Below are 21,147 nucleotides of genomic sequence, written 5' to 3'. Positions count from 1 at the left end.
TCTCAGGAAGCTAAGCTAGTTGCTGGTTAATTCTATAGATGCACTATAGAGAGCATCTTAACTAACTGCATGATGGCCTGCAGGTACAACAGCTACACCAAGGCTGCTAAAGAAGCCCTGCAGCGGGTCATAAAAACAGCAGAGGCCATTACTGGAACTGAACTGCCATCACTCGATCTCTTGTATAAGACTTGCTGTGTGAGAAGGGCCAAAAACATTCTCAAGGACAAAACTCATCCTGGAAATTCTTTGTTTGAGCTCCTCCCGTCAGGAAGATGCTTTAGGTCAATCTGTGTCCGCACAAACAGACTAAAAAATAGCTTTTTCCCATCTGCCATAAACTTTCTGAACTCTGAATCTCCTCAGTCTGAGATCATTTTTAACTGAACATGTGCAATAAGCCATATTGGTAATGTGCAATATACTAATGTAATACAATAAAGAATATGCAATGTACTATTCATTAACAGGTGAAATAACAATTTATGCTGCTGTACTTTGAGCAATAATAATTTGCTCTGGTTACTTGATCACTTAACACTATATATGACATATTTGGAATTATTTGACTTTTCTTTAAATGCACCTTGGGGCTGTCACAAAAAGTAATTTTGTTGTGTTACACAATGACAATCAAGTGCTTGAACCTGAAATTTCTTATCTATCTATCTGATATGTAGTGTCTTTCACATCTATCTGTCTGTCTATGATACCAGGAGGCATACCAGTTCCCCATACTATCGACAGTATCTATCTATTATATAGTACCTTTCACATCTATCTATGATACCAGGAGGCATACCAGTTCCCCATATTATCTATCTATCTATCTTATAGTGCCTTTCGCATCTATCTATCTATCTATATATTATATAGTACCTTTCGCATCTATTTATCTATCTATGATACCAGGAGGCATACCAGTTCCCCATACTATCTATCTATCTAGCTATCTATCTATCTATTATATCGTGCCTTTCCTATCTATCTACCTATCTCTATCTATGATATCTATCTATCTATATCTATCAGTGATACCAGGAGGCATACCAGTTCCCCATACCTGACACAGACAGATGCAGACACAAGTTCACAAACACAACACAGTCTTTTAATCCACTGTGGGAAACTCTTTAATTCATTTCCCACCTGCACAGTACACAAACACAATAATAAAACAAGCCTATGTCTTCTTCTTGTCTCTCTGTCTCTCTCTCTCTCTCTCTCTCTCTCTAATCCTAACTCCCTGAATGAAACGAGGCCGTCTTTGTTATGCTGCACCCGGGAACACTTTAGGTGGCCCGTCTCCTGTGGGAATCCGAGGAACCACTGCAACCCAGGATCTGGGGGCTGCCATCTAGTGCTCTGGGAGAGGAAGTGACCTGTGCATGTCTGCTCCACTGGTCCCTCCATTATGGAGACATCTTGGCTGGGAAAGGGCCATGGCTGTCCGTTACATTACCTGTCTGTCTGTCTATCTGAGTGATGTAGTTGCAGCAGAAACCTTGGCCACTGTTTAGGAGTATCTGGATGAGATGTTGGGACAGCTCAGCTATTAGCTAAACAAATGAACCTGGTGGACTGAATGGTCTCCTCTCGTTTGTCATAGTAAGGGATCAAAGCAAAGAATTAGAAACCAGGGAGCCTAAAGCACAAGAACTAAAGTGACATGCAGGTAAGAGGACTTGCACAAACTCATGTGCACAGACCTGGATAATGATGTCATATCATAATAATTACAGTAATTACGGTATTTTTGGAGATGCCCACTGCAGCTACTGACATGGTCTCATAATAATGACAAGTCATCATGGCAGCATCCATAATAAAAGGCACAATTATTTTTATTAATAACTGACAACAATAATAACAGAAGCTGAAACAGGGCACTATTAAAGTACACAGAGTCATAACAATAGGGCTTTAGCTGTTGGATTTGAACTCTTCACCCAGCCCAACACATTTCCTAAGCTGTTAATCTACACTGAATGGCTGAAGGAGCAGCCCGCTAACTTGTGAGTGTCAGTTAGCAATTAAGGAGGAAGGAAAAACGACACCACGTCTGTTACCTTTGGCTTGTTTCTCATTCCAAAACTAAATTAAACATACAGTTTCTATGGACTTGCTAATGGCACCCTTTAGTTTATATAAAAAGGAAATAAAAAACACAAAGGGGTCCCATCAGTTCTATTCAACCTTTTCTTTCTTTCTTTTTCTTTCTTTCTTTCTTTCTTTCTAAGTTTAAAGAACTTTTTCATCCACTATTCTGGATTTCTGCAGCTAAAGAATAGATCATCTCTGCTATTCCACCAGTCAAAACATGTCAAAAAGCAACCAGTCAAATAAATTTAGATGCCACCTACCGCTAGAATATTCAAAATCAGAGTGAAAAAGAAAAAAATGAAAGTATTTTACAATAAGGAGGCACGCAGTGAGAATCTTAGGACTCTCGTGTTTGAGGTGACCAGCACAGCCTGGTTGGTAGCCCCGACATGTCGCCTCACTTTAATTCCATGAATGCGCACAAATCAAGCCGGAAATCCTCGAATGATCCTTGCAGACCGCTGACACAAAAGCTTCAGTCCACCATGCGGCTGGGAGCAAATAAAGGAAGAAGCTACAGGAAGCCCAGTTTGCTCCATTGTGCTGTGGGCGGAGGCTTTACAAGGAGGGCAGAGAAAAACTTCACACAGTAAAAAAAAAAAAAAAGAAAAAATGGAGTTTCACTTTCTCTTCACACAAGTTTCTGCTTGAGTGCTTCCTCTAGTGGCTTGCATGTAGTGCGACCTGAGGGTCTTCCTCGCTGAGCACATCAAACTACTGCCAATGCTAACAACAGACTGCTTGGTCCTAACAAATCAGGTGTCAGCAGGGGGTCCTACTTACTGTTGTCGACACTTTACGGCTGGCTAGAGCGACTGTACCACCATGTCATCAGTCCTCATCCTGCCGAGTCTTTCCCTTGCCTTCAACCACAATATCCTCCTTGCCACCTTCTCTGACATTGCCATCACTGGGACTGCCCTGAGGTGGTTTGAGTCCTACCGTGTGTCCTGGCGAGGAGCACCCCACAAGCACGGCCCCCAAGGACTGGTTTTAGGTCCTCTGCTCTTTTCTCTATAAATCTCCTCACTAGGCCCTATCATCCTGCCTGATGAGTTCTCTTATCAGTGCCGTGTTGTTGTGTCTCAGCTGTGCCCATCATTTCCTCCAGAGCACCACATGATGTCAGCTGCGGTCTCTGCAATGTCTCACTGATTTTTTCAATTTGGATGTAGGAACACCATCTCCAGCTCGACCTGGAAATGACCGACCTTCCTTTAATCCCAGCTCATCAGTGTGCCAAGGGGTGGGGCCACCTGTCATTCACCGTAGAAGGACTGTATATCTCAGAACCTTCAAAGGGCTGGGGGTGGTCCCTCAATGGTGATTGACAGGTGGCCCCGCCTCTGAGTGAAACACCCACAAAATGCTGAGCACATAAAGTAAAATATTTAAAGAAATAGTACAGAGATATTTATAAAAAACAACAAAACATTAAACATATTAAATAAGTGATAAATGAACAGGCTGATATTAAAAGAAATAACCAAACAAAATAATTGAAAATGAACAATAAATGAAAAAGACAAAAAAAAGAAACAAATATAAGCAAGGAAAGGAACCTTGGGCAAAACTGAAAACAGGAATGGCACTTTACTAAAGAACAACTGGTGGGATGGCAGGATTCTTAATTTTTGTTCTGTTGCCTGAGTAAGCAGGTTCTTTTGTAATGTATACTTTACCATATATATTACCTAAATGATATAGGTACTATATAAAATAAGTATTCTGCTGGAGTCTTTACTGAGGATAGATAGATAGATAGATAGATAGATAGATAGATAGATAGATAGATAGATAGATAGATAGATAGATAGATAGATAGATAGATAGATTGTGTCACACACGTGCGCATGGGAGGCAGCCAAAGGGTTTGAGTGATGCCAGTTCTGTGACATGCCAGGAGCTGGCAGAGTGCACTGACTCTTTTTCTCTCTTTCCTGTAGACTATTGCCGGGAGATTCCATCTGGCTCTCTTAATGTCACTTCCGGGACCGAGCCAATGGAAGGAGACCTTACTGGCTCCGGCCCCTGTGATGTCATGTCCGGGCTTGAACCAGTGGCTAAAGAACATGGGCCTGATCCTTATGACCTCACTTCCTGTCTTCCCCTTTAAAAGCCTATCCCTTTTCCCTAAATTTTCAGTCTTGTTTTGGACTCATTTGTATGCACATCAGTGCTGTTTATTTTGATAAAAACGACTTTGCAGCCAGGATACCAGAATATACGGGTGGCTGTCCCAAACCTTTATTAGAGTATGTCTTGTTATTGTGACGATAGATAGATAGATAGATAGATAGATAGATAGATAGATAGATAGATAGATAGATAGATAGATAGATAGATAGATAGATAGATAGATAGATAGATAGATAGATAGATAGATAGATAGATAGATATGAAAAGCACTGTATTATAGAGTCCTCCCTCACCATCCCTACTATATTTACATCAACCACTCCTTCCACTTCAACTACAATGTGGCCAATTGTGAGTCCATCTCTGTCTCCCAGTCTACGGCTAGTCAATAACTGATGACCAAATGAGGACACAACTGTGTGATGGTCGGGGGCAGCTCCACAGTTTCTGGTGACAATCTGATCCCTTGATAGTCATAACAGGGAGGTCTGCGGTAGGAGTGACAGATGCATTCAAGGTGGAGGTGGGATTACATCAGGGATCAGCTCTGAGCCCTTTCTTATTTGGTGATGGACAGTGTGACAGACGAGATTAGATAGGAGTCCCCGTGGACTGTGATGTTTGCTGATGACATTGTGATCTGTAGCGATAGTAGGAAGCAGGTTGAGGAGACCCTGGAGAGGTGGAGATATGCTCTAGAGAGGAGAGGAATGTAGGTCAGTAGGAACAAGACAGAATACATGTGTTTAAATGAGAGGGAGGTCAGAGGAATGGTGAGGATGAGGGAGTAGAGTTGGCGAAGGTGGATGAGTTTAAATACTTGGGATCAACAGTACAGAGTAATGGGGATTGTGGAAGAGAGGTGAAGAAGAGAGTGCAGGCAGGGTGGAATGGGTGAAGAAGAGTGTCACGAGTAATTTGTGACCAACAGGTATCAGTAAAAGTGAAAGGGAAGGTCTACAGGACGGTAGTGAGACCAGCTATGTTATATGGGTTGGAGACGGTGGCACTGACCAGAAAGCAGGAGCTGGAGGTGTTAGAGTTAAAGATGCTAAAATTTGCATTGGGTGTGACGAGGATGGATAGGATTAGAAATGAGGACATCAGAGGGTCAGCTCAAGTTGGATGGTTGGGAGAAAAACTCAGAGAGGCGAGATTGCATTGGTTTGGACATGTGCAGAGGAGAGATGCTGGGTATAATGGGAGAAAAATGCTAAGAATAGAGCTGACAGGGAAGAGGAAATGAGGAAGGCCTAAGCAAAGGTTTATGGATGTGGTGAGAGAGGACATGCAGGTGATGGGTGCAACAGAACAAGAAAAAGAGGACAGAAAGATATGGAAGGAGATGATCCGCTGTGGCAACCCCTAACGGGAACAGCCGAAAGAAGAAGAAGAAGAAGAAGAAAGGATGCAGGTGCCCAGGTACTAACTACAGCTTCTGGGACGCTGACCTAACCTCACATTTCTGCGCATTTTTGCACGAGCGGCCGATCACCTCCATCAATCTCCAGAAATGCTGCACCACACTACCGTCCACACACCTGCACCCTATCGTAACCCGAGTGCTCCTTTATTAACTTTAAATCACTCAACGTCACAAATCCTGCCATACCACAGACTAAGAAGACTACACACTGGGAAAGCTATGAGACCAGACGTAGTCAGTCCCGAACTTCTCAAGGTCTGTGCTTAAACAGCTTTGTATTGTCCTTTGTCACCTGTCCAATTCTGTCTGCGAGACCCCAAATTTCAACACTGCTTAGAGAGGTTACAGGTAAAATAAGAAAAGAAGACGATGGAATGCAAAAAGAAGACAAATGATTTTGGAAAGATTGAAGTACACAACTGCCAAACTGATCGATCACCAGACGTGTTGATGTCAAACCACATCCAGTCATATGGCTTAACTCTGTATTTTTAACGTATTTAAACATTTTGAGCATCCCTAAACACCACTTGACCACTCTTTCATTGTCTGCCTGAACGTCTGTGGACACAATCTTGCTCAATCCAAATTAAATTTTGCACACTATGTCGGTCTCTAACAGGCTCTGCTAAAGGCCTGCTAAATCTCTCCAATGACTTTGCTACACAGAGTTAAGTATATACAAGAGAGGACCCAAAAATTCCTGGAAATATTAAAAAAAAAAAAAATCCTATAAAACTTTCAGAAATTTCCTTCTAGTCACCTCCTAAACCCTCTCCTCGTGATGCAGTCCACTTATCTCGGCACGTCTCCCTTTCCTGTACTCTTCTGTTGTTACTGTGTCTACAGCCTCCAGCGGCTTTTCCTGAATTTCTTCCACTGTAGAAAATCTTTTTTCTTTTAGTCTCAGTTTTAATTATGAAAACACAAAGAAGTCACATGGAGTGCAATCTGGTGAATAACATGGGGGTGTTATGTGAAGCAACAACCACACTGGTTTTGGCCATAAACTCTTTGACTGACAACGTAGCTAGTGCAGGTCTGTGGTTATTGGGCAAAATCCAGTTCTGCATGTGCCTTCTCTCCAGATGCTCTCCTGTAGACGCCTCAGGAGTTCAACGGAATGTCACTGTCCACAAAGAATCAACTCTTCTTGAATGAGTCTGTCAATGTTGGAAAACGTGATCGTCATTGTCTGTTGAAAAATACACCCTGGTGGCATTGAGAGAAAACGATTGTCCACGTTATCTGCACAACTGTAGAAATACTCGCTCGGTCAACTCAGCACGATGTCACTTGGTGGACTGACCAACTAGACTGTAGGCATACGATACCCAGTGGCACACAACGACTACACCCTGCCCTCGGGCTATTGACCAATACCAGGAATTCTGAGTCCTCCTTGTGTACCAGAAATATACACATACTATATATGACAAGTACTGTGACAGGGTCACATTTTCGACTTTGAGTTTTCAAAGGATTTACACAATTTAGGCACCCTTGAACAGAACTTGATCACTTTTGGTGTGTAACAGGATGGAGACAGTAGACACAAAAACTCAAAACCAAATTTCTCAGTCCGAATTAAACTTTGCACAGTTTTAAGCAATGGAAATGAGAGAAGCTTGCGGATTGTGTCCAGAAGAACACAGAGAGGAAGAGATGAGTGGAGGGGGTTCATTTTTTTTCTTACATATTGGCCTATATTATACTGCTAACATCACAGCTTTATCTAACGAAAGTTGCAAGCCAAGACACAGCAGATGATTTTTTTTACCACTTTTGCCATGTTATTTAAATCACTGAGAACCAAAGGTTATTTTTGTCAGTTTGCTACTCACCAATAAGTTGGATGCACAGGGTGCACTGCCCCTCGGGACAAGCTGAATCCCTCTAGTAGATGGTTCATTAGAGATTGTGACGCTGTCAAGCAGCTTCGGCCCAATCCTCATGCTGTTGTCCTGCTCATTTATGTACTCGTTGATTAAACCTGTGTGGCCAAAAGTGTGACAAAGTGACCCATGATGCGGAAAAGTGGTAGGAATTGTAAATGGCAATTGAATAATGCAATGTACTGAAGACTGTTAAAAAAATACAGTGCATCAAATAATGAGATTCAATTAATATATTAAAAAGGTAGACAGATTAATATGAAAGGTATGAAAGACACGATAGATAGATAGATAGATAGATAGATAGATAGATAGATAGATAGATAGATAGATAGATAGATAGATAGATAGATAGATAGATAGATAGATAGATAGATAGATAGATAAACACACCAGAATGGTAAAGAGAACTTCTAACACGTCTGTCCCAGTTCTAGTGAGGCCGCCTTCCTGAGGACTATACAGGTATATTACTGTTGGTGTTAAGGGCCCCCAGTCACGTTTCTTGACACACTTCTGTCTGAAAGTCCTCAGTCTTATTGTGTCACAGAGTGGATGTGCAACATTATTCATAATGGCACTCAATTTTGTTTTAAATGTCTCCTCCACTAAAACCTCTAGGGAGTCCAGAATTTGTCCCATAACTGAGCCTGCACTTTTAATTAGTGTGTTGATTCTTGTGATATTACCAACCCACCACAACCCTGGATAGAAAATCAAACTGGCCATCACAGAGTTATAGAAGACATACTGCCCAACCTGACCTGACCTGATCTTGGCCTTCAAAACAAACTTCTTGGACTAAACCAACATTTTTTTTCCTTTAAGGGTCCTACTCTTCTTGAAAGCAACGACTACCTTGGAGAGCTGCGTGTCCTGACGTAAGGCGGCTGTATGCGTGAATCGCGAGAGATGGCTGCTCATTACGAAATGTGCAATGGAGAAGATCATATCACATACTTCTCCTCAGTGGTGCAAGCAGGCAGCCCAGATGAGACACACAGCAGTTAGCCAGAGTGACCATTGTGCCAGCCTGCTGCAAACCTGCCCAGCTGCTTGCTCTGCCCATTGACTGATAATGTAAATGTCAACATTCAGACTTGGCAATGTATCCATCTATCGGCACAGTTTTAGTGCCTGTACAATTATTCTGTTTGGAAGAATGAAGCAGAAACAAAAATCAAGATTCTTCATGAATGTCCACAAAGAAAATCTTTGTGCTCCTCACGAGAGGGGTGAGAATTTCACATCAGTTGGTGGGCACTGGTAGTCCGTATGGCCCAGTGGCTCACCTCCATTGCCAACTAGGGCTTGATCTGTGATGCTGAGACGGTCACGTCAGTGGTCTGCATGGAAACTGACCTAATAAATGTGTGTTATAATGCACACGTAAATCACTTTGATGGTACTCCACGTGAAAGCTGAGTACCTGTTGCGAGATTTTGGCTCACAGTACAACATTATTACTTCAACAATGCACTTGTGTACTTTGTACTTGACAGGAAGTGAAGTGGGAAATGCGTTGGACTGTAAATGGTCAAAGTTGCTTCCATTTCCTGAGACGGCTGTTTGGGGTATGCAGGCCATGTTTTCTACCAGTCTATAGTGGGAAGTGCTACCAACTTTACAGTAGAGTGCTGGGGCAATGGCAACAGAACAAACAAACTGATGAAACTTGACCTTGGGGATGTCCTGGGATTCAGGCAGGACTCAACAGAGGAAGTGAGGGAACAGACGAACACTCAGGAAGTTGATTACCATCCTGGACCATGTCGCTCACTCTCAGTATGAAGTGTTGGCCAAACAGAAGACAACTGTGTTGCTCCAAGGAGCACCATGTGAGGTCATTTCTACTTTCAGGAGTTAGGCTCTACAATATGTCACCCCTCAGTCAAGGTGGTCTTCTTCCATGTCTGCTGAATGATACTGAGATGGTCTAGCAGACATCTTAACAGACAATGATACTCTGTGCCAATATACTGGGCCAGTGACTGACATCCTGTACTGTGAAATTGTAACTGATACTGTAAGTATGTGCCATTCTAATCACTTTACGCTGTCAGAGGATGAGGGATCCTCTTCTTGCCTCAATCGAGGTGAGCACTACCATTCTGGGGCGAGTGGTGGCACTGTCCCTAACAGTATTGTCTCTTTTTCTCACATCCCAGAAAAAACACCTAGTGAGGACATTCAGACCCAATTTTGACATCTTGTGTAAGCCCCACCACTTCTAGCTGGGTCACTATAAGAGGTGGCGATCCTCTGAAACTGGTGCCCACTTGTGACCCGGAGTTGAGACTGGCAGAGCTGTGAGCGAGACACGAAGTGCAGAAACCTCTACAGTGGCTCAGTACTTGTCGGCGTCCTTTGTGCTCTGCCTTTGTGCACCTTTTTATTTTTTTTTTGTTGACATTATCCCAGCAATTTGATAATGCCACACCAATTCAATACCACCGGTCACAATACTTAACAAATATACACAATTTGTTCATTTACTTGTTATGTGTGTAAATGTCTGTCTGCTGCACAAACCCTGTAAATTCCTTTGGGATTAATAAAACGTCTGTCTATCATTAAGTGCATTTCAGATCTATCATATAGTGCCTGTCACATCTATCTATCATTACTATATAGTGCCTTTCACATACAGTATATCTATCTATCTATCTATCTATCTAATAATGCATTTCTTCTGACTATCTATCTATCTATAAAATAATGCCTTTCTTTTTTCTATCTATCTGTCTATCATATAGTGCCTTCTTCTATCTATCTATTTGTTATATAATCCCTTTTTTCTATCTATCTGTCTACTTATAGTGCCTTTCATATCTATCTGTCTGTCTATCTAACTAGCTAGCTAGCTATATTGCCTTTCGTCTATCTATCTATCTTTATTATAATCCCTTTCTTCTATCTGTCTAACATATAATGCCTTATTCTACTGTATCTATCTATCATATAGTGCCTTTCTTCTGTCTGTCTATCATATAGTGCCTTCTTCTATCTGTTATATAATGCCTTTCTTTTTGCCTTTCTTTTTCTATCTATCTATCTATCTATCTATCTAGCTAGCTATCATATAGTGCCTTTTGTCTATCTATCTGTTATATAATGCCTTTCTTTTTCTACCTATCTATCCATCTATCTATCTAGCTATCATATAGTGCCTTTTGTCTGTCTATCTATCTATAGTGCCTTTCATATCTATCGATCTATCTATCTAACTAGCTAGCTAGCTAGCTATATTGCCTTTCGTCTGTCTATCTGTTATATAATCCATTTCTTCTATTTATCTATAGTGCCTTTCATATCTATCTATCTATCAATAGTCCATTTCATATTAATCTATCTATTTATCATATAGTGACATATCGATCTATCACACTTGTCCTGTCTTGCAGCTCATCGCAGTGACAGACGTGTCGCCATGTTACTTACATGCCTTAATGCTGCACATATCAACCCGACTTTGGTTTAGATTCTCGACTTTATCAATGGCCTATCTAACCAAGAAGCAAGCTTAACCAAACAGGTTTGCAAGTGAGAGGAATGTTCGCCTGGCAGGAGGCCATGTCTGGTTGCTGTGTCATTCCGATTGGAGCAGCGCGCGTCTCTCGGCAGCTGCCAACCCGTCACGCATGCCAAACTTGCGAAATTGGAAACGGCTTCCCTGATTTCAGCAGGCAGGCCTACTACGTCACAGTTTCTATGAAAATTCAAACAAAGTGCAAGCTCTCTCCCCTTGTTTTAAAAATAAAAAAGGAGAAGTAGTGTATTCCGTTGCGTTAGTGCAAGTGTGGGTGTGGGCCAACGGTTAAACAACAAAGCCTGAAACACACAAAGCTTCCACTTTCTGACACTCGCTTTATTTGAAAAAGGACCTTCTGTGAGGGACATCACTCAGAAACGTTTTGGTAAAAAACGCTACAAATCGCTTGGTGATTTTGTGACTTCCTCTCTATTAAATTTCAGATACACACAACACGTGACTGCTGCACTTGCTGTCTGTCTCAACGTTCCACATTTGCACTTAACTTAGCAATTGGAAAATGAGAAAGACTCGACTGAATCAGCGGCCGAGGTGTTGAAGAAGCAGCCCCCACTTAGGGTATCGTGTCTCAACTAAGTCATAGAAATGAGAACAGAGTGCAGTCACATAAATAATCTTCACCTACACAATCAAAAGGACTTCCCACACGCGCACACACAGTGGCGGGTGGGATGATTCAAATGACTTCTTAGGAACTGCTTTGATCTGCAGGTGGCACACATGAGGTGAACTGGGGGGGCCCTTCAGAGAACACAAGCATATAAAGCTTTGGGTTAAACAATATGAATAAAAACTATCTGACAACTTTATGAAGTTACAGAAAGTCATGGATTCATTTAAGGGGTTCAGGCTCACTACGGCCTATGGAAGGAATAAAACTTAAAGGATTTATTGGTTCGCGCCTCTTGTACCCACACCAAGTGGAATACGTTTGCCTGGAAGGCTCCCTTCGTTAACAAATAAATAGTGGGCAATGCTTCCTGACAAGCAGAGTTTTTCAAAATTTTACCCTTGTGACAGATGGCTGGGACCCATGCCCGGCCGAAATGCCCCTTTGACACTGAATCCAGGGAAGCAACTAAGGGATGCATACTACGTCCCCCGGAATGCTTGGTGGCAGCCCCCCAGGTTACACCGAAGCTCATCCCTTTTGGGCTCCGTAGCCACTGCCAAGGGGAGCTGCATGGCTTCCTGAGCCGGAGGGGGCTGTAAAGCAGCCACACCCGGAAGTGCAACCTGAATTAGGTTAATTTTCACCTGAAGTACTTCCGGGTGGGCTATAAGAGGAGCCGGCAGACACCACGCCGGAGTCGGGAGGAGGAGGAGGAGGAGGACGAAGCTTGCCAGGAGGAGTGGTGGCGGAGGAAGATTTGCTATTTTTGTTGGTGCTTTGCTTGTGTGCGTTTTCGGGACTGTGTACTGTCTGTGCCCCACGGGTGAAGAAAAATACATCTTTTTGTTTAGTTTTCACGTGCCTCCGTTGTCAATCTGTGTCGGGTCGGCGCTGGTGAAGCACTTGTTCTCACACCCTTCAGTCCCAAAATTGTATTTACGGCATCCAATGTGTGGAATGTCAGATTTTGTACATTGGGGAAACCAAACATTCTCTGAGGGCTTGGTTTATCCAACACCTAAGACTGATAGAAAATCAGGAGAAACAAACACCCTTCTATATACATTTTGCACAGAGCCACCATAATCCAATTATGTTTGGGCCATCTACAGAAACCTATTGGAATTAAACATGTAGGACTGAAAAGGAGAGAGAGTGGATTGAACCAATTAGACACATTTGCCCCTAATGGTTTCAATGAGTGGTAGGCCCTTTTAGATTCTGGGACAAGAGGACTAAATATTATATTTTAGTTGTAAAATCTTTGGTCAGTGTACCCATGCAGATACCATAGGCATTACCCTCTACCCTAACCCTAACTCATTTCAGCAAGGGAATGGTCGGTGGCCCTCCAACTTCCCTATCGATCCCCTTTGCATTCCGGAGCACCACTGGGAACAGGGACTTCTCTCCAATAACCAACCCCATTGTTTTTGTAAGGAGTGCCCTCAGTCACCGGGTGTCACACTTCAGATCTGAGCAGCCAGCTCAAGAGCATTAAATGGGCCATAGGCCAGAAGCTTCTGGAACAGACGGCATCTCAGAAAGAAAGGAGATTCTGGGATGAGATCCTACTTACCAGGCACAGGCTTAATTTGGGATAGTCGCACATGAAAAGACGATCACTTACCTAATTCATCATCTGCAAAAAAAAAGAAAAGAATAAAAAAAGATGATTAGTAAAGGATGGCTACATTAGAAATGAAACATTTTAACTCTTGAATTGCCAACTGGATTTCTAATTGCCTCTTAATCCACCGTGACATTCAACGCCTTCAGTTTGGATTCTGACCCTTCATTTCTTTTCACATTTTGTTCTAAAATCATTTCAGTTTATTTTCCCAACCCCTTATCAAACAACACTCAATACTCCAGAATGACAAAGCGAAAACAGAATATGAGAAATGATTGCAAATGTATTAAAAATTAAAAAAAAAAATTGGAGAATGACTGAAAGAAATATCCCATCTATACAAGTATTCAGAGCCTATGGCTCAGGTGCGTCCCATCCTGGTGGTCATCATGCAGACGTTTCTAAGCCTCTGATCAACGCAGTCGATTGAACTGATTAGGAAAGACGTGTGTATGTGTGTGTGTGTTTGTGTGTGTGTAGAAGGTCCCGAAACCAAGCCATGAGGTGAAAGGAGTGGCCTGAGGAGCTTAGAGAGGGGGCTATGTGGGTCTGGGGAGGACTACAGAAATATTTCTTCAGCTTTGAAGGTTCACAAGATTGCAGCGGCCTAAATCATTCTGAAATGCAGGAACTCTGGAATGACCAGGACTCTTTCTAGACTGGACTCCATAATTCCTAAATGGAAGAACTTTGGAACAATCATGACTCTTTCTAGATTGGATTCCATAATTCCTAAATGTAAGAACTTTGGAACAATCAGGACTACTTCTAGATTGGACACCATAATTCCTAAATAGAAAAACTTTGGAACAACCAGAACTCTTTCCAGATTGGACTACAAAATTCTTAAACATAACTTTGGAACAACCGTGACTCTCTCCAGATTGGACTCCACAGTTCTTAAATGTAAATATCGTGAAACAACTGCGACTCTCTCTAGAGGTGCCCATCCTGAGAAGAAAGGAGCGCTCCTGAACCCGTCCACCCATATTCACCATTTCAGGAACTACCAGTAGGACGATCTTTACATTCTGATTCAACGTGCGGATCTCTGGACTGTCTATCTTCATCATTACATTTCATCCGTTGTTGTTTTTCATGGAGTTTATAGTGAGTGTTTCTTGTTGTGGTTTATTTTCGTGTTAATTGTACATCGCCGTAAAGGGACTGAGGTTGGATTGTTGTTTTCATTATTAGTGTTAATACATTCTCTATTTGCTGTTTTTAAAAAAAATTAATTAATTAAGAATTTAAGAAATTAAAAAATAAATAAATCACTGTCTCTTCAACGGTGGGAATCTTAGCGGCACCAGACCGCTACAAGCTAAATCGGGCGAATAGGGAGGATGATCGAGGACAGGAAGGTTTTTGTCAGTCAAAAACTGCTTTACAGAAAATATTACAACTTGTGTAGCGATTGTTGTGCAAATACTGACTGGGCTATTGACAGGATATACCTAGCCGGTTGGCGGTTGGAGAGGGCGTGTAGGAGGGGATATAGTTCGATGATTCACGTTCTTTCGGCCAACCTCCTGACGGTTTTCCAGGAAAGCCCCAAGCCCAGTCCGGTTATTTTTGTGTCTCACCTCATATTTACTGATAATTCGGCTGGTTTAGGAGAATTTTTCCCCATGTGCCCCATAATGCTTTGCGAGGCCAACACGACATCCCCCAGTGCTGTAACTGCCAACATTGGATAAAAGAGCCCCCCAGGTACATAATGCTGATCATCTGCATTACAGAATCTGTGGGACTTAGTTCGCGGCAGATCTGATAATTAAGTAAAGCAGGTTCTCAAGATTGTATTTTTACAAAACATATACAGCATAACTAACGAGTTACAGTATCTCTGCTTGTTGCCAAAAGTGCACGTCGATCTTTGAGTGCCACTTCAGTATAAACTTAAGGAGGTGTGTGCCCTGTGTATGCATAATTAGCCACATCTCCCTATTATAAAATAAAATCTTGGAAGGATGGAAGGAGACGAGAAGTGATTTTCTTGGAGAGACACTTTCACGTCCCACAAGACGAGAATTTCTGCCAAGAGATTTAACCAGGCCCGGGGCCAAAAATAAAAGACAAAGAATAGATGACAGAGTAGAACGTCGTAAAGAACTGAAAAAGGTTAGAGAAAATGGAAGTACAAAAATTCAAAAGTCTCAAAAAAAGGATAGTAAAGATTGTATTAGTGCAAACAAACAAAAAATATTACTCGGTGAAATAACGGAACAACGAAAAGAGATCAAATATATTGTTTGGATTTACTGTAAATGTTAAGTCGGAGACTTGTAGATAGTGTTTCTTCCCAATGAAGAGGCGTATCCATGAGAATTAAAAGTTTTCTATTGTTTTGTGAAAGTGAAATCCCGCGAGAAAAAATTTCAAGCCCCACAAGACAACACTTTATGCAAAGAGATTTGGAAAAGTCTTGCCCACATCTGAAACATTTTCAACCACACACATGGTTCAATCGTTTCTCATTTGTATGAATGCTATTGTCAGACACAGTTCGTGTAGAGAGAAAGACATGAAATTCACTCACGGGCAATCATATGTTGCATTGTCACGATGTAATTCCAAACACAGAATCAAACTTCAATGTGATATTGACGAAAAGGTAAAAGCGAAAAGAGATCTAATACTGTAAATGGACATAGGTGATATGACTGAAGCATGTCGATATTGTTTGGCTTTAAACTTTAAGTCGGAGACTTGTAGATCGTCTAATTTGCGCTGCCATCAGGGAAAAGTAGTGTTTCTACCTAATGAAGAGGCGTATCCGTGAGAATTAAAAGATTAGTTGTTTGGTGAAAGTGAAATCCCGCAAGAGAACTCATTTCTCATTTGTGTGAATGCTGTTGTCCGACACAATTCTTGTAGAGAGAAAGAAACGATATTCGCTCACGGGCAGTTGTACGTTGCGCTGTCACGATGTAAGTTCAAACATGGAATCAAAATTTTATGTGATATTAACGAAAAGGTAAAAGCAAAAAAAGATTGAATATATGGACATAGGTGATAGGATAGAAGTGCGCCGCGCAAGATGCAGATCACGTGGCATGGCAGCAGCAAAACCAGCAACTGATCGAGCAAAGAGGAGGTAAAAAACTGTTTCCAATTGTATCACCGTTTAAGAGGGGGTTTCGGAGGAGCGACCGCGTCTCCTTGGGGTGCGATCAGCCCCCCTCTTCACAACACGAGCGGCAGAGATGCGAAGTGGCTGGCATGCAACGAGGGCTGGGGTTGGGTTGGCAAGCGGAGTGAGGAGGGGGCGAGACCCCCTAGTGGAGATAAAAAACAAACCATGAAGAAGCCTAACATGAAAAACACAGGAGACTCTATGAAATCATAATAATAATAATAATAATGATAATAATAATAACAAATGACATTACTATCTTTTTGATAGAAGAAAAAGAGAAAAGTATCAGCCCAGACAATTTGGAGAGCCTTATACGTGACTTCTAAAACAATAGAACGAGCCAGCGGCTTCAATCACGACATGCCACTTTAAATTTTCTGCCTTTTGACTACAATTTCGGCATTTCCGCTTTGTTGTAACGAAATATATATACGATGGTGCGTCTCTTTCTTCTTTGATCTCACGGAGGCATGGTGGTGCAGTGGTTGGCACTGCTGCCGCACAGCTCAGGTCACCTCTTTGGCCAGAATTATCAGTCCAGTAGAGATGGCAGGCGCTTCCCCAGCCCTCAGGGATACTTTAAAGATGATTGCACCATTACAATCCGGTCAAATCTACTGCAGTTCAGTTAGTCCTCCCCAATTGACATCAATGCATTTCACCGAGTTCAGCATTATTCGCGGACACTTCCAAGATTTCTCTGACCTCGAGGTAAAGCAAACAAAGTGGAGTTTGCTCATCGCTAATGAAGACTTAATAACAAGGGAACAAATAGCAAAAAACACATAACAGAATTTGGACGTGAGCATCAGTAGGTTTTGCACCCTGTGGAACCAAGTTACCCAAACTATTCTATCACATTTCAGTAATTATTTACTGCTCTGATGCTGATCTTTCTAATCATAAAATAAGTCATTACGATAGAAACTGATAAGAACTTATAATTTAACTGCAGAATTAATTATGGTATTTGAGGATTTCTTGTAGAGTGCCCCATTCTCTCTCATTACCGGCCTAAGTTTCGAGTTTGGGACTTTTCCGTCCAGCCATTTTAGCTCAAGACCATCCTCAAGAAAATGTGACACACATAAACCCACACACACCCCCATCATTGAGATACCAGTGGTTTCAGTATCAGGGGATCCTAAAATGTCGAAAACCGGAGATGGAAATTTTTGACAAACCTAAAGCTTTCGCTGCTCCTCCATAGACGATAGGTTATGGTCGGGGAGGGCACAAAGCAAAAATGAAATATACGTCAAACGTAACAATAAAAAGTAAAATAAACTGTCACATACGTGTGATTAGGGGACAACTAAAGGGCATGAATAAACATAATTCCACGCCTGACCAGGGGGTGGCGAAGTGCACTGATTCTCTCTCTCAATTCCTTGCAGACCATTCTCAGGAAGTCCCGCCCGGTTCTGGGGCAACCAATGACATCACTTCCAGTTCCGGCCCTGATGACATCACTTCCTCTACTTGCATTTAAAGGCTGTCATCTTAAGGCAGCAGTCAATTCTGTTTTGGACTCAGTCGTGTGAACATGTCTGTTCTATTTAATCATTTTTGCAGCCGAGAAATATTATATGGGTGGCTGCCCCAAACCTTTCCAATGACTCTTTGTCATTCTTGTGACAAAACAAACTGAGGAATAAACCCTGAGTGCTGCACAACATTATCTGTGCCCATCCAGCTTAGGATTAAATCACTTCTTATACATCAATCAACCCCAACATTAAAGACACCATCAGATGACACGAAGAGCATTGATGATCTTCTCACACTGGCACCTGCCAAGGGGTGGGATATGTTATCGAGCAAGGGAATGGTCAGTTCTAGAAGGTGATGCGTTGGAAGCAGGAAAAATGGGCAAGCTTAAGGATCTGAGTAACTTTGACAAGGCCACATTGTGATGGCCAGACAGTTGGGTCAGAGTGTCTCCAAAATGGCAGGTCTTGTGGAGTGTTCCCGGTATGCTCTGGGTAGTACTGTACTTACCAAAGTTGGTCTAAGGAAGGGCAACTGATGAACAATAGATAGATAGATAGATAGATAGATAGATAGATAGATAGATAGATAGATAGATAGATAGATAGATAGATAGATAGATAGATAGATAGATAGATAGATAGATAGATAATCTCTTCGAGCAGCTGTGGGATGTGCTGGAAAAACAAATCCGATCCATAGAAGCCCCACCTCACAACCTACAGCACATCAAGGATCGTCTGCTAATGTCCAGGTGCCGGAGACCAAAGGGCACCTTCAGAGATCTTGTGGGGTCCAGAGCTGTTTTGGAGGCCCGAAGGGGGCCTACAGAATATTAGGCAGTTGCTTGTACCATTGAGGGTGATCAGTGTATAGTGCCTTTTACAGTGACAGTAGAATACTTTGAGTTATGCTAATTAACACTTCTTCTTCTTTTGGATGATCCTGTTAGGGGTTGCCTCAGAGGATCATCTTCTTCCATATCTTCCTGTCCTCTACATTTTGTTCGGTCACCCCCATCACCTGCATGTCCTCCCTCACCACATCCATAAACCTTTGTTTAGGCCTTCCTCATTTCCTCTTCCCTGTCAGCTCAATTCTTAGCATTCTTCTCCCATTATACCCAGCATCTCTCCTCTGTACATGTCCAAACCAATGCAATCTCGCCTCTCTGACTTTGTCTCCCAACCTGAGCTGACCCTCTAATGTCCTCATTTCTAATCCTGTCCATCCTTGTCATACCCAATGCCAATCTTAACATCTTTAACTCTGCCACCTCCATCTCTGTCTCCTGCTTTCTGGTCAGTGCCACCGTCTCCAGCCCATATAACATAGCTGGTCTCACTACCGTCCTGTAGACCTTCCCTTTCACTCTTGCTGATACCCGTCTGTCACTAATCACTCCTGACACTCTTCTCCACCCATTCCACCCTGCCTGCACTCTCTTCTTCACCTCTCTTCCACAATCCCCATTACTCTGTACTGTTGATCCCAAGTATTTAAACTCATTCACCTTCGCCAACACTAAAGCACAGAATTCATTGTTTATCCCATCTTACGTTCAAGTACACAAAACAAAGAAATTCGTACTTGCTTGCTCTTCACAGATTAGTAACTGCAGTACAAGATGGTGGACTTGACTTTTTACAAACAGCCATTCCTATTGCACAGCACTTAACCAAGCCTCACAAAATAACAAGACAGGCCAGTTTATACGGAAGCTCTGAACCGCACAGTTAAAAAAATGATGGGACCTTAATCTCGTAAGGATTTGAATATATCTTGTGCTTATGGGATACATTTATATATTGTCACACACGTGCACATGGAAGGCAGCTAAAGGGCTTGAGTGAAGGCAATTCCGAGTCATACCGGGATGTAGCAGAGTGCACTGACTCTTTTTCTCCCTTTCATGTAGACCATTCACGGGAGATCCCACCTGGCCATCTTGACGTCACTTCCAGGACCAAGCCTATGGAAGAAGACTTTGCCTGCTCCGGCCCCTGTGATGTCATGTCCGGGCTCGAACCTATGGCTGAAGACCTTCATGAGCCTGACCCCTTTGGTCTCACTTCCTGTCATCCCCTGTAAAAGCCTCCACCTTTTCCCTATTCCCTCAGTTCTGTTTTGGACTCAGTTCAGAGCATATCAGAGCTGTATTTATTTAAACGACTTTGCAGCCAGGAAATCAATTATACGGGTGGCTGCCCCGAACCTTTCTAGGACTCTGAGTCGAGTTTGTGAAAGTACTTACAAGTTGTTCTGATGCACGTACGAGATAAGGGTTATGCCAGATTTTTTTTCACTGTGTGGTTCAGGGCTTCTTTGAGTTTTGATTTTTATTTTCAAGAGCAATTCCAGGTGTCTAAAGGTTGAATAACTCTGATTTGGTGGGAGATGTGAAAGAAAAATTAACTGCTTACAAGCTACTTGGGGTTAATGGCTGACAAAGCCGCTTTGCTCTAACGGCAGGTTATTCGTACATAAGACAGGGTGCAGTAAGCTGAACCAGGAACATTTCCAGTTTCTTTAGGAACGCGTCTATTTGACACAGGAATGATGACCTTTCCTTCTTTAGGGTCTATCTGACAAGTGAAAAAAATAAGAACAGATGACCCATTAGCGTAATAAAATAAAATGCTTACGTAAACGATATAATAATAATAATAATTCATTTTATTTATAAGGCACTTTACATTTGTAGTAAATCTCAAAGTGCTACATAAAAAATTTAACAAAGACAAAACAAGATAAAAATAAAGATTTTCCATTTTCCAACCCGTTGAATCCGAACACAGGGTCATGGGGGTCTGCTGGAGCCAATCCCAGCCAACAAAGGGCGCAAGGCAGGAACCAATCCCGGGCAAGGCGCCAAGCCACCACAGGACACACAACACACCCACACACCAAGCACAATTTAGAATCACCAATCCACCTAACTTGCATGTCTTTGGACTGTGGGAGGAAACCGGAGTACCTGTAGGAAACCCATGCATTCACGGGGAGAACATGCAAACTCCATGCAGTGAGGACCCGGGAGGCAAACCCGAGTCTCCTAACTGCGAGGCAGCAGCGCTACCACTGCGCCACCGTGCCACTCGCGTGCACATTATTTCCCAAAAATTAGCATTAGAAAATCAGGTGCGCGTCAT

At 42.3% G+C, this 21,147-nt stretch overlaps 1 protein-coding gene across 2 annotated transcripts in view; it reads right to left on the bottom strand.

Moving 5' to 3' along the window:
- The window catches only part of relb (v-rel avian reticuloendotheliosis viral oncogene homolog B), an 85,033-nt gene that overhangs the window by 42,602 nt on the left and 21,284 nt on the right, over positions 1-21,147 (bottom strand). The window contains exons 2-3 of one of the 2 annotated variants that reach the window (XM_039768085.1): positions 13,360-13,371; positions 7,513-7,661 (exon numbers count right to left, since the gene is read on the bottom strand). In XM_039768085.1, coding sequence (XP_039624019.1) covers positions 7,513-7,661; positions 13,360-13,371 — 161 coding nt within the window. Of the gene's footprint in view, positions 1-2,363; positions 2,626-7,512; positions 7,662-13,359; positions 13,372-21,147 lie in introns of those variants that run through there. The other variant, XM_039768086.1, reaches the window with a different exon arrangement.

The sequence above is a fragment of the Polypterus senegalus genome, chromosome 11 (assembly GCF_016835505.1).
Source record: "Polypterus senegalus isolate Bchr_013 chromosome 11, ASM1683550v1, whole genome shotgun sequence".
Taxonomy (NCBI): Eukaryota; Metazoa; Chordata; class Cladistia; order Polypteriformes; family Polypteridae; genus Polypterus; species Polypterus senegalus.
This window is presented reverse-complemented; position numbering and strand designations above follow the sequence as displayed.